Consider the following 15120-nt stretch of genomic DNA (forward strand, 5'->3'; position numbering starts at 1 on the left):
TATAAAAGTCCAGTTTTAAATAATTGACCTGATTATGATACGTTATGACTAAAGTTCTTTGGTGAATAAAAACGAAACAACAGGGGTTACGCGTTACGCCTTGCGCTGTCTCGAGTTGAACATTTTTTCCCCACCACAAAAAGTGCACAGCGCCGCTAAAGAAGTTTTCACTTCAAAAATAATTAGGGTACCTCTCTATACGTAAAGTGGCGATGACACTTTTTTTCACTTCAACCCTATGGTGTGGGATGTCGTTGGATCTTAGGTCTTTGGAAGAGAATAGGGGCGCGATCCGGGAAATGAATTAGAGATTCACTAGATATCAAATAGTGTACGTAGAAGTGCACGACTGGTTTAAGTCCTATCTAAATCAGCGAACTCAATACGTGCAAGTAGAACACCATAATAATTCCACTAAGGAAATAACAAAAGTACTATCGGACTGTATACAATTGCAGGGCTCTATACCCCAGGGCAGCGTCCTTGGATGTATTTTATTCCTTATAAAATTGTATAATATTGGGTAAATGATTTACCCAATATTATACTTAAACACTACGAGCGTTCTATTCGCTGATGATGTGTCCCTTTTGTTTAAGTTTGATGCTAAAGATGACTATAACGCTCGACTAGAGGATACGTTTAATGAAATAAATAGTTGGATGTTAGATCATAACCTCATAATAAACACTAGCAAAACCAAATTAATTCAATTACACCCTCGTCAGAGAACGCCTTTAAATATAGAGTTAGCCATGTTTGATGAGAAAATAGAAGAAGTGGATAAATGTACGTTATTAGGATTAACTTTAGACAGTTGTCTTAACTGGAAAGATCACATTGCAATAAATAAAACTAAAATTGCAAAATTTATTTTTGTATTAAATACTTTACGAAAAACAACAAGTTTAAAAACAGCTATGTCAGCCTACTACGCCTACGCACATTTTTGTTTGCGCTACGGAATCATAATGTGGGGGAACAGCACTTATGCAAATGAACTGTTACTTATGCAAAAAAAAATGCATCCGTATACTGGCTAAAATTAGGTGCCCAGCCAGCTGTAGGCCGTATTTCAAAGAATATGAAATCCTAACATTATCTGGCATCTACATTCTAGAACTAGCAACTTTCGTGCGCAAAAATTCACACATATTCAGACGAATTCAAAGTCGCCGAAGAGAACTTAATGTGGTAATACAAGCATCTAGTACCCAATTGTTTCGAAGCAGCCCAAACTATGCTGCGGCTACTTTATATAATAGAATCCCTGCCAATATTAAGTCCGAGGAAAATATAATAATATTTATTAAGAAACTTAAAAAGTACCTTATAGAAAAATGTTTTTATACTGTAGATGAATTTGTAGCGGACAGTTGTAGTTTTTAGTTTTTAGTTTAAGTTGTAAATATGTATATTTTATGTGTATAATGTTAGAATAAGTAATTAGTGTAGATATTGCAACACCCGAATAGGGTAGCAAGTAAGAACCTAACAACCTAATATAATATTTAATATCTTTTGTACCTACTACATGTATGCAATTATGAAAGAATAAAGAATAGTAAAGATATGTGACGTCCGACGGGTAAAGGTACCTCATGGCGGTTGGCGATTATTAACGCCGCTCCAATATTATGCGCTATGCGACGTAAGTGCCAGCCACCATACGGTACTTTTTGCCGTGTAACGTCACATATCTTTACTATTTCTTATCTAGTGAATCTCTAATTCATTTCCCGAATCGCGCCGTAGGGGTCTTCAACAACGACGCAAAAAGAGGGGTGTTGTATGTTTTTAATTTTTAATTTAATAGTTATTGAGAAAGTGTAGATTTTCGGAAATAATAGCTGTGTAAGAAAAAATGGTTTTACACGTAGTTACATGGTTAATGCGTGAAACGTAACTAACAAATAGGTAATGCGTGAAACGGAAAACCTCTCCCCTAAAAAGTGAATGGCGGAAGGATTTTGACCGTGATTTTATAAAATACAACGCAATAAAACCACATAGCACCTGTATAGTGAGCTGTAATCTCACTCCAATCTCGCCGTAATTTGCCGCGACAACCTCGTTACGTTAACCGACCCGTTACATTACAATTAACCGCTTGATTATACCCTTACAGGGTGTCTTGTGGCAGGGGCAGGCGTGGCTCACTCCGCGATTTCGTCGCTTTGCTACATGTAGCTAAAAGTACATCCGTTCGGCCCCAATTTTGGGGTTGGCGCTGTCGCCACCTAACGGCCATATCTGTGCTGATCGTAACAGACGCGTTTTGTTAGAGAGTGAGTCTTCTGTACCTAGTACTATTATTTATTCTGTAGCAGGGGCAAGATTGAGGGAATAGGTCAAATGTAGGTATGTATTTACTTTTTATTGTAGGCTTTTTACATTCACCTGCAATAATAGGTTACTCTTCGAAGGCCGCAAAAATATGTGACTCGCACTTATGGCTCTACAAATAAGATCGTGTCAGTAATTTTTGGCGCCTTGGTTGTGTAAAATATTATCGCAGGTGACTGTACAGAATAGAGTCAGACCAACCTAACTGCATGGCGTTTGCAATGTTGCACAAAGTTGGCAAAGTCATAATTAATGTCAAATTTCTATGAAAATAATCATATTTTCATAGAAATTTGACATTAATTCATGTATGTGGCATGTGTTTGACATTAATAATGAACATCAGTTCATAATGACAGTCTCTCACGCTGTTATGTAGGTGCAAGTCGTCTACCATGGACTAACCCGAAAGATTAGAGTCGATGCAGGGTCATAGAGTCAGACCGAAAAAAGTCTGCAGCGATTTTGATAGCCCATGCAGTGCAAGTGTCATTTTAAACGTCAAACTTCTATGAAATTATGACGTATAAATAACACTTGCACTGCGTGGGCTATCAAAATCACTGCAGACTTTTCTTGGTCTAACTCTACAGATAGAGTAGAATTAAAAAGATTATAGCAAAACTGTTTAATATGATACATATATAGGTATACCTTACATAGGTATACCTACCTACATAAATAATAATATCTGGGAGACCGAGCTTTGCTCGGAAAACATATAAAAACTCAAAAATGCGCGTTTTCCCAGAGATAAGACCTAGCTAGATCGATTTGTCGCCCCCGAAAACCCCCATACAGCAAATTTCATCGAAATCGTTAGAGCCTTTTCCGAGATCCTCGAAATATATATACGACATATAAATAAATAATTAAAAAAACAAGAATTGCTCGTTTAAAGGTATAAGATATGTATGCAGATTGCAGAATAAATAAATATACATATAAATAGGTACCTAATAGTACATAAATATATATACCTATTTCTTTTTGTGGATATAAATAAATATAATAATATAAATATATGTATAACTCAGCCTAGTGTGGGGATCACTGTACTGCCTCTCCTGTAATATTAATTTCTGAAATAAATATATTTTGTATTTTAATTCACAATGGGTATATATATTTATTAAGTTCTTAGTACAAAAATGTAGGTATAGGTATACTTTACCTACATTTTTGTACTAAGCACCTATAGTCGAGACTACAGTCAAGAGTTATCATGAATTCAATGAACAGTGATATTTGCAATTAAGGGACGAAAGTGTGCAGCAATTAAGTGTGGATAGGATTCGAATTTAATGTCCGATAACAAGTATTTCGAAATATAAAGAATGTCGCGAGTTTTTCTTTACCAACGCAGTTTTATCATTCACAAGTGAATAAGTAGTTATACTTAAATTTTAGAATAAGTACTACAGATTTTCATTTTACTCAAAGATTCAGTGATTTGATTGCATAAGATGTAGAACTTTCTAAGAAAAATAGTGCCCCCGATTTTGACCGCTGAAGAAGATCAGAGAAGACCAACGTCAACTTTTGTCAACCGAAAACTCATAATATTAACATATACCTACCTAAAAATGGAATTATAAAATCCTAAAAAAAACAACGTGCTTCAAAAATATTATGATATGTAAGTCGGTGCCAAGCCATTTAGCTTATCCACACAATTCTTCTGTTACCGATAATATTAATAACATAAACATTCATTATTAGTGATATCAAAATTGCAGTAGGTATAGCCGTAGAAACAAAATAAAAACACAATCGCAATGTCGAGGCAAGTGAAAGCATCTCAGCGGGAATTGTTTAAGAAGATAACAGAAGAACAGGAGTATGATGACTACCTGGTCACGGAAAGGGACGCCGATGGCTCCAGCATCATGTCGTCTCTCTCCTTCGTGACACTCCGCGCACAAAGGAAAACAGACATGAATCTCTTCACGAAATCTGCCGCATGGAGCGCAAAAATACGATTGAATAACCCTATTCTTTGTCCGTATAGCATCGAACTGTACTTTTACGACACATTGTGGGAGCAATACGAGAGGCTAGAAATAATATGCAGTGTCCCAAAGGAGCATAGATTCCGTAAACCGAAACTGTATGGAACCAGCTACGAATATTTGAACGAAACTCTAGTAATAGAAGACTTGGTTGCAAAAGGTTATGAAGATTCTGATAGACAGAAATCTGCGGATTTTGAGTATATGTCAACGGGTATCGCTTTGATTGCGCAGTTTCATGCTCTTTCCTTAGCTTACTCTCAGTATGACCCCGAAGCTTTTAAGAAAACCAGCGAATATTTGACCATGGACGAATCTAAACTAGAAATGTGGTTGGCAAGCGTTTCACCTAAAATGCTGGCCAATGCGTTCTCGTCCGCAGAAAAACATAGAGAACAACTTGAAAACTACTTTCAGACACCGACGAGATTTCATCAACTATTTATGGGTTATTACCGAAGGAGGAATGACAACGTTTTGATTCACGGGGATTTCAAGCCAAGCAACTTGATGCATAGAAGTAGAAATGGGAAATTAGAGTTGGTTGTCGTTGACTTTCAGTTGGTTCACGATGCAAGCGCTGTGGTTGATCTTATGTACTTTATTTTTACTGCCACCGATGAATCATTCCGCCGTGTCCACTATCATGAATTATTGGATCTGTACTATGAGAAGCTGAAAGCATCCTTGCTTAGACTACGCGTCGACCCAGAGCAGGTATAAAATAACAGATAAATTGTTGAAATAGCTTTACCTGATAAAGAATTATCCCTGAAAAACATTCTTCTTCTTTATCGTTATAGTCTTTGCAGAGTGCAGTAGTCAACTACTAATATCAGGCACAGATGTTGCTCTCCGTACAATTTCTCGCCATTTCTCGCGGACAGAGGTCATTCTGCCAAATTCGTTAGTGGTCCTTCCATGGCAGATTAACATGCAGGTTGCATGACATTAGGTCACGTAAATTAGTTAGCCGATGTGCCGATAGATGGCGGTGTACACAATTAATTAATTTTTTTCTTCTTTCAGGTATACCCGAAGAATACTTATAAATCGCGTTTGGAAGAGAGTGCAATGTTAGGGCTAGCTATAGGCGTGGCGTTACTGCCTATGGTGTTGGTGGATGAAGACAAAACCCCTGCTTTTAATGAGGATGCGGATATAGACGATTTTGCGGTGGAGGGTAACGCTCTCTTTAAAGAGCGTTTTAACGGTATTCTCAATAACTATGTAGAGTGGGGACTGCTGTGAGGAGAATTAACATGACTATGGAGCTGTTGTCACACCCTCCTCCTTCTAATGAAATTGAAGTCGGTTAAAAATATGTCGAAGAGTAAACAGTATATGTTTTCAGAATTACCTATGTGCAACACTTTGGAATCCTCGCAACGCTCAAGATTCCAGTGTTAGTTGTGTAAGCTGCCTTGTTATGTTTGACTTATTGTAATGAATAAAACGATGTTTTAGAATTATTTAATTACAAAAAAATACATAATTAGGTAAGTCGAATCCACTACTGGCCATTGTCAATCATATTCGTTTACTGCTGAATGATTTTGGGGTCATGATCCCGAATGTCAAAATATGTATTGATGGTCATACATCATACCAAAGACACATGTAACTCCGTATAAGATGAATAAAGTTTAAGGAAAAAAGTGCCTCAGAAATCGAGAAAAAGTCTTTCTCGGATAGATGGCGCACATAACTTTGGCCTATGCTCGGCTAGATGGCGTTGACGACACCGTTTCATATTTAACAATTTTAACATAATATAATTGTGAAAGAACATGGGTCAAAATCATATTAAAATAATAATAACAAAATAAAAAAATCATTTATCCATTGTATTTTTTGATATTTTATACATTATCATTTTTAGTTTTAACCGTGTGTCGATAGATGGTAAATTTACTGTGACTACAACATTTACTATGACAGTAACCCTCTATCATCATATATATAAAATTGAAAAACCAGAACGGGATAAAAAACGAGGGAAGAAGCGAGATGGCGCCTTACAAATTTCTAAAAAAGTTTTTGACACGTTTCTCGAATACGACGCACGTATGATAAGAAAAACCTGTTCAAATCAATTATCTACATATGGGAATAGAACTAGACCATAAAAACTATAGCTTCCGATGCGTATTTAATTTACAATAAGGAAAAGAAATTTCATAACAATCTTCATCGGCCATTTCTCGGCAACTCTCGGTTGCTTTCGTTTGGCGGTGCTACAGATTAGACCAAATAATCCGTAAGTTAAAGTAAACTAAATTATGTTTGTCATGTTGGTATACAGGTATTTACTGAGTTTTTTTACACGAAGTAAAATAAAAAGTGCTGCCAACCTCAACCTTAGTCTATAGAGCCCATACGAGTGATTTATGTCATATATGACTTATCATTCTTATCAATCAAAGTAATTACTATATTATTATTATCAATTTGTATTTTGTTGTTTTAAATTTATTTTTGAGTTATATTATGCAGATTGACTTTCACGGCTTCGGCAAACATTGCCATTCGTCCGGGGAACGGGCTAAGAATGCTGAGATGGGCCAAAAATACAAAGTTGATAGTAAGTTATGTAGGTAGATTAAAGTGCATGTTCAGATGTTATTGAGCGACCTGATAAAAATAAGCAAATGTACAGTCAGCAGTCGGCCAAATATCGTAATATAATTTTGTTGCCATAGAAATAAGGATGTGGTCCGATATAGTGGCGAAATATTGAGAGACAAAAGCGGCTAAATTCAGTGGTGGCTCGGACACTTAGAGAGAATGGGAGAGGATCGTGCCGTGAAGAGAGCGCAGGTACTTGGGACAACAAAATGGGAGACGCCCGAGTGGACGTCCTAGGTACCGCTGAAACGACGTAGTTGCTCAAGACCTGCTCAACCTCGGCCATGGCGACTGGCGAGAGCTATCGCAAGACCGAGAGGACTAGACTACCTATGTTTGTATGAAAAGGCGATTTAAGGGCGGTGGTCGTCCATATTCGTCTTAAGGCGAAAATTAATCTAATGAACGTTTTTGCAACTTGCCTTTTATCAAATCACATCATTTTTTGACAAATTTGCGAATTGAGTTATCCAAATAACGGCTACAAATAAGAAATCCCTATCACAGTTTTAAACCATGGCAGGGTTGAATACATAATAATGTCGGTATTTAACTAAACATAAGACGAACTCTTTATTTCATTTACGCGAGCGGAGCTGCGGGCCCGTCTAGTACTATATATTCTCTTTGATCATACTGAACAAGGTTTCCCATGGCCCATGGGACCGATATTAAAATATCCTTGCTAGGGGCTAGCACATGATTGGCGCGACAGTATCTCGCGGCGAGATAGACTACTAGTCCCTCTTTAATTAACATAGTTAGAAAAAGACGTGCAATCATGTGCTAGGCATACTGTGCATACGTTTCTTGAACATGAACACGTCACCAGCATTTCTTCTTTTTTCAAGCATCGGCTACAGCGTAGGTATTTTGGAAATAAAACTAGTAGTTCGCCCCGAACTGAGAACTCGCAGTTAACCAAAAATTATATAGAGCGATTGACTTTTTAGCACCTACTTAGGTACTCGTATAGTGCGACATAAAATACACTCGCGAGCAAAGAAACGGAATCACCTTGCACGTTTGGCTTATCAGCTCTACAACTTTTCCAATTTTCATGCGATCCTGGAGAAAATGGTGTCAAATGAAAGCTCATTATGTACCTTTCCGGAAAACACCAAAACCTTGCTCATTTCAGGACTCAAAAATGAAAAAAATCGTGTTTTCCAAGAAATGGCAGAAAACGCTTCGAAAATTTACAGGGGAAACAGATATAAAACGCGTTTTTCAGGAAAAAATAATTTATTTAGCGATAATTAGTACCTGGTATTGGCACCCCTAGCATTTTTCACACATAATAAACAACTTTTCATTGATCTAATTAGCCTCCTGAAGTAATCCTGGGGTATGGCTTCCCACTCCTCCAGCAATGCGGCCTTCAGGTCCTCGACATTGAATGGAGGTGGGTCCCGCTTCCGAACTCTTCTCTTGAGGTAGTCCCATGCATGCTCGATCGGGTTCAGGTCCGGGCTCAGAGCTGGCCAGTCCAGTGTTGGGATGCCGACGTCCTGAAGGTAGGCCATGGTGATTCTCGCGGTATGACAAGGGGCGTTATCCTGCATCAGATGGAACCCCTCGTCAAAAAACCCTGCGAAAGGAACCACATGCTCCTCCAGGATGTCGGTGACGTACCTTGCCGCAGTCAAACCACCTCCACGGCCTCCACCAGGCACGAAAACAGCTCGGTCCGGTAATCGTACGAGATCCCCGCCCACATCATTACAGATCCCCCACCATAGGCAACTGTTTCCCTGATGCAGCACTGCGAAAAACGTTCTCCTGGTCTTCGGTAAACTCGTCCTCTCCTGTCGCACCCATTGAGGCACATCCTGCACTCATCACAGAAAAGAACAGGGGTCCACTATTCAAGGGTCCAATCTTCGTGCGTTGCGGCAAAAACCCGCCGTGCTGTACGATGCCTTGCCAGCAATTTGGGTCCAGTGGCTGGCCTTTTTGGGGTCAGGTTAGCTGCCTTGAGTCTTCGCCTCACTGTCCACTCGCTGGCATTGACTCCTCGCACACCCCGAAGTCGTTGTTGGACTGCAACTCCTGTGAGGTGGCGGTTTCGGAGACTGGTGGTGATGATGAAGCGGTCGTCCCTCTGTGATGTGCACCTCTGACGGCCTGTTCCTGGTCTTCGAGTAAGCGTGAGAGTCTGCCGATACCTCGCATAAAGTTTGCTGACAGCTGACTGGCTCACATTGTCTTGGGCAGCCACAGAGCGTTGACTCTGACCACTTTCCAGTAATCCGACGATTCGGCCGCCGATTTTTTCACTGATATCCATTTTCGTCAAGCTTTCTTCACAAGGGGGAAGCGGAGATGTGTACCGGTCAACTTTTGATAACTGCCCCCTCTCCAACACCCCTCTTATTCATGTCAACGGGGGTGCAACTAGTGGCCAGCGGTGGGGGTAAAATATTCACTAATCGGTTAAATGACTGTAATCGGTCAAATCTTGGACCAATTATCATAGGAAATCATTCATTTTGAAGCTAAATATTCAAGGAAACTGTTTTCATTACAAATTTCATGAAAAAATTGTCAAATTAAAAGTTACGACCTTAAAACTAAAAAATGTGAAGTGATTCCGTTTCTTTGCTCGCGAGTGTAGTAGAAAATAAATGAGGGCACCACTTTCTACGTAACTGTCACATTTTTGACGTAAAACGCTTACACATGGCAGCAATTTAGTATGGACATTTTTGAGTTCCATTTCATTTAATTTTTACTATTTTATGTCGCACTATAGGCGGCAATGGATCAAAAATCGCCTGGTTTATTGCAAGGTCTGTATATTCAGACCGTAAAAATTCTACAGTGATTTTGATAGCCCACGCAGTGCAAGTGTCATTTTAAACGTCAAACTTCTATTTTTTTTTTTATTTATTTATTCAGAACACATACAGTCATATAAGATACATATGTTAGAGGTGCGTAATACGCACATAAATCTTAATACTAAAAAGACCAGGAGGTTCATAAAATATACATGTAACTGAAAATTGGTATACAATAGGTACAAGCATAAGCCCAAGGTAGGATACATACAACAAGAAGCAAGAATAACTCATTAATACTTACAGCAAAAAGTCGGAATAATAATAATAATTACAGCGAGGGTCAAGAAAAGAAATACAGAATTCTGAAAATAGGAAGCGTAGTACAGAAAAATAGATAAAAATCAAGGAACAATAGCTATCAAAATAAAATCTCAGAGAGTAGATAGTTACAGCAATAATATTTTTCCCTTTAACATGATTTTAAGTGACATCATCGTCATAATTTCTATGAAATTATGACGTATACATAACACTTACATTGCGTGGGCTATCAAATCCACTGCAGACTTTGTTTGGTGCGACTCTAGAGCCCTTGACTGATAGATTTAAAGGCCATAACACACTATCGCACCACACCAAGGTCATTGTGCGACGCACCGATAAGTAAGAGCGAGAAAGAGATATCGCTTTCTCGCTCTTACTTATGGGTGCGTCGCACAATGACCTTGGTGCGGTGCGATAGTGTGTTACCACTATAAGCAAAGAAAGAGTAGTATGTAGGGGAGACCGAGGTGAGTTGTGACATTGTCGATTTTTTGGAATCTATTAACTAAAAACTAGGTCGCAATAGCGCGCGTTTGTTAGTTCAAGTTGCGAGCTAACAAACGCACACTGTAGCGAGCTCACTAACAGTTATTGGATTCCAAAAAATCGACAATGTCACAACTCTCCTCTGTCACTACTCACCTCGGTCTCCCCTATAATATATAGGACAAAGAGAGCCCTCTCGTGGAACTTTTTTGCGTCCATTTTGAAGTGCCATCTGTAATTCTTAACCAGAAATATCAACGTCAATATCAGGGGGGGAGGGGCATAAATAGCGTCTAAGTATGTTGCGAACGTAAAAAACTTTGACTTTGAAGAAAGGCTTCAGGATATTTATTAATACACGAAAACAGATTAGGTACTTTTAACTTGATTGTTGATGTAAATAAATTACCTATCATACACGGCTGGAATAACACACAATTGACCACGAAACACAATTACACGCAGCAGGTTGTGAATCTACCCGCCATAATTTTTCTAAATTATTTGGTAATAAAGTTCTCAGCAACTGTGATGGCGTATGAAAACTTTGTTTCTTTTAACATTGTAAAACTGAAAGTATTTTTACTTATCTGAATTATGTCGTAGTACAGACAATAAATGGGGTGTTATAATATTTTGAGTTTTATGTATGTATGTATGTAAACACTGTGTAGTTTTATTTGACAATGTTGTTTTTTTGCGACAATCGCCTCCATGGCAACGATGGCCATAAATAATCTGTTCTAACAGATGTTTTTTTGTTTGATCCATGCCCTAGATACAAGACTTTTAAGACGTTCTGACGAAATAAAGTGAAGCCATATTAAAAAAAAGTTTAGAGTTAAGTAATATAGATGTCGCTATTTTTCGAATAAAGCTTTATATACGACCAAATACGACTGTCCCTCCCAAAGAGTAAAGTAAGTATATAGGTAAAGAGAGCCCTCTTGAAGCATTTTATGGAAACTCATTTGAAAGCGCCATCTCTGATTGTCCCCCGAAACTAAGTATGTATGTGTGCGTGCACAACTACATATGCATCCATACGTGTACTTTCGTCCCACGTAATATTAGGTCTACTTGGTCGGTTTACAAGTCCATTTTTGTTTGGTTTCTTGTAACAAATAACTTTAATTGTTTACAAGAAAATAAACAAAAAATGTACTTGTAAACCGCCCAAGTAGACCTAACATTATGTGGAAAAGGTTAATGTTATCAATAATGGAATAAAAAAAACAGAATATTAAAGTAAAATGTTTATTGCTTTAATTTTGTTGATAGCGTAAGTAATTAAATAAGTGCAGGGAAAATAGTAACAGAGACAACAGAGTAAGTGTACTCGTAAACTTGTTCTCTTTACCTCTCGTGCTTATATCGAGGTCAAAACATGCGAAATATTCCAAAATTAGTAGTGTATAGAGAGATTAAAAAACTGGAATCTTGACCGTTGCAGAGTCACGAGAAGCGAGCAAACTTTGCTGCCGAGAGTAATACATGTTTTACACCACATTATCGCTAGGAAAGTACAATTTTAGGTAAACAATAGAAAAGAAAGCGTGAGGTAAAAAAGCATTCACACACAAGAAAATACACGTTAATAAGAAAATAACACAGAACACAAAATAACAAACACAATACACAACACATAAATCAGCGAATGCAGAGAACTGGAATTACTTCTCAACGACAAGGCGGAGCAACAGAGATACAACTCAACGCACTTTCTGGGGGTTTTCACAACAGGGCATGTGTTTTCATTCGGGCTATAATCGAATTTCCTCCAGAATCATAACGAATAAAATGGGTCAACCATCACTAAAATATTTTAAATTTAGGTACCCTCTTCCAGTGACAGCAAAAAAATTGCATGTCTTGGCATGGTCTTGGCGATTATGCATGTGTTGCCAGCATAAACAAACAGCATAATTAATCACATTTTAACAAAATTCTTATTTTGTCGCAAAATTAATTGAAAATTATAATAATTACAAATATTAATTCGTACTTATTTTAATTTAAATATTAATGCCACTACACTACATTTTATAGTGACATCTGGTGACGTAGTTTGTGTAATCGGAAGTCAACTAATGTTGTCGGGAGCAAGATATAGAAGTCGCCTGTATCTTTACTGACGTTAACTACATTCCTAGTGTCCCCCCCCTGGTCCCTCCCCTGGATTTAAGTCATCATAGAAATCATAGAGATTAAAATAAACTGTATCTGTGCTAAGCCGAAATATTTCCTGTCAAATGTCAAATACCTATATTATGTTTATATTATTTTATTTGTATCTTGCTAATTATTTCAAAATGGTAAATTTAAAAACGATATTAAGCCCCTTCCAGACTATGCGCGTGAATCGCGGGCGAAGCCGCGAACGCAAGTGTGTAGTCGATTTTCGCAGACAGCGAAATCGACTCCACACTCGCGTTCGCGGCTTCGCCCGCGATTCACACGCATAGTCTGGAGGGGGCTTTATAAAAGTGCAAACCGAGCCCTTTCATTTGATACTAAATTCGACCATGTTTTTTTGCAAATAAAATGACCAGAATAGCAATTTAAGACCTCTCACAAACAGCTTTTTGGCCTTCTAAGCTCTTCTCTCTCAATAATCCCTTGATCGAGCCTGCTCATAATTTAATGACTAAAATATAATGCCCTCAACTACACGTTTACCCAATTTCATTTAAATTAGAACAAATTTACTTAAGTTCTTGAGTATCAAACTATCTTCTGACAGTTCAGCTTAAAAACATCGAAATGCCGGGACGTGCCGCTAGCCAGCCGCGTGATCCAAGTCGAATGTAAGAACTTCGCTTCGCTTCGCTTCGCTCGCTCGTTCGATAATTGGCTTGGCACCGACTTCAAACATATCAGTCGCTAGCGCATATAATAATGAAATTTTATTTTACGTATTTCGAAATGGTATTATTTTTAATTGTTTTGTAAGCTGCCTTGTCTACTTTGACTTGTTGTAAATGAATCTTTGCACTATTGAACAAATAACCCGCAATTTGCGAGCGATAATGAGAAATCAATTAAACATCGGTCTCATTTGCAATCTGGCCATTAAGGTCGACATTTACACCGTGCCGTGTACTAGTGCTAGCGGTTGGCCAAAATCAGCTGCAAATGGTGTTAAAGGTATGAAAATCGGCACGATTAATCTTTAGGCCATTTGAATCAATTTGACCCGATGCACCAAAAAAAAAAAACAAACGGAAAGGAGTTATGACGTCATCTTTTTTTGTATGGAAAAAAAAATATTTTTTGTTCAGAAACTATCGTGTGTGGTATTAAATGAAAGGGCATTTTGAGCCGGTTCTAAAAATATATCACATTATTATATTTCCGTCACTTGTCTGACAGGAGTAGGTAACAATCGGATAGGGGCATAGGGTCTATTATACTTTTTGATTACATCTTGCTCTTAAAGGGTAGTACAGTCAAAAAAAATAATTTCTGACCCATTTCGTACCTTACCTAGGGCCGATACAGACGGACTGCAACCCGACTGCAATTTGTATGGGAACTGCACGCCAACTGCAACGTCGGTCACAGGGCTATAACCGCGAAAATCGAAGTTCGCAAATTGCGGGCATTTTTCTCTGTCACTCTAATTACACCTGTAGGGACATGGCGGTGACGCAATTTAGAGTCAGCATTTTCGGTATACAGTTCGAAGGAGCATTTAGCCCAGGCAGTCGCTCAGCGCAAGGCATACTGCGCACATACTTAATTAACTAGTTCGATATCGCGGCGCCGCCTGGTCCTTGTCCCGTCCTTGTATTTAAATATATTTTGCGTAACCTTCTGAGATAATTAATTGGAGTCAGAATAAATCGGTGTTGTAAAGTTAACCTTAGTTTACCTCATCTCCCCATAGGGTACCCAATACCTAAACACCTTCATTGGATTATAAGAGAAAGATCCCCGCAATTTGCGAATTTCGGTTTTCGCGGTAGCCCCTCAGGGACCTGGAGGCCTAGCCAAGCTGACGATCGCTTGCGCTTCGCTATCGAATCGCTTTGTGTCTCTCTATCACTCTTCCATATTAGTGTGACAGTGACAGTCTTTGCGTTTCGTTCGGTACGGAGCGGCAGCGATTGGCATGTTGTCTACGGGCACAGAATAATTAATAGTACTACCGTACAGAAAGGAAACTTCCTACAAAAACGAAGTTTGACAGCGGTTCAGGGTCGAATCATGCTGTCCCTTTCTAATATATGGCACTATCCCTTTCGGCTATTTAGGGTTGTCAAAAATCAAGTGATTATCTTATCTGTGGTCGTGCACGCAAAAGGAAGTCAAGTGGTGCCAACCCTAATAATTGCTCGGAGCAATGCTGAGCCGAGCGGAGCCGAGTTTGACCGAAGTCAGGAGTTTCGCACCCCTGCTACGGGGCCTGATACTATTGTCACTGTGACTATGGAAATTAAGCAAGCGTTTATAAAGTGACGATAAAGCATGTGCTGTGGTCCACATGACATGCGCAGCTAGCGCCGCACTTGCACGATGCATTAAGCGGTATCCAG

The 15120-nt window shown here is 38.7% G+C and overlaps 1 protein-coding gene and 1 long non-coding RNA gene across 2 annotated transcripts in view; one reads left to right on the forward strand and one right to left on the reverse strand.

Annotated features, from left to right (window-relative positions):
- The window catches only part of LOC134800861 (uncharacterized), a 176467-nt gene that overhangs the window by 53370 nt on the left and 107977 nt on the right, over positions 1-15120 (reverse strand). The gene's annotated exons all lie outside the window — the stretch shown is intronic.
- Positions 4070-5634, forward strand: LOC134800926 (uncharacterized). The gene is made up of 2 exons (XM_063773457.1): positions 4070-5075; positions 5388-5634. Exons 1-2 carry the CDS (start codon positions 4125-4127, stop codon positions 5607-5609), a joined length of 1173 nt encoding a protein of 390 aa, XP_063629527.1. The 5' UTR covers positions 4070-4124; the 3' UTR covers positions 5610-5634.

The sequence above is a fragment of the Cydia splendana genome, chromosome 20, assembly GCF_910591565.1.
Source record: "Cydia splendana chromosome 20, ilCydSple1.2, whole genome shotgun sequence".
NCBI classification, from domain to species: domain Eukaryota; kingdom Metazoa; phylum Arthropoda; class Insecta; order Lepidoptera; family Tortricidae; genus Cydia; species Cydia splendana.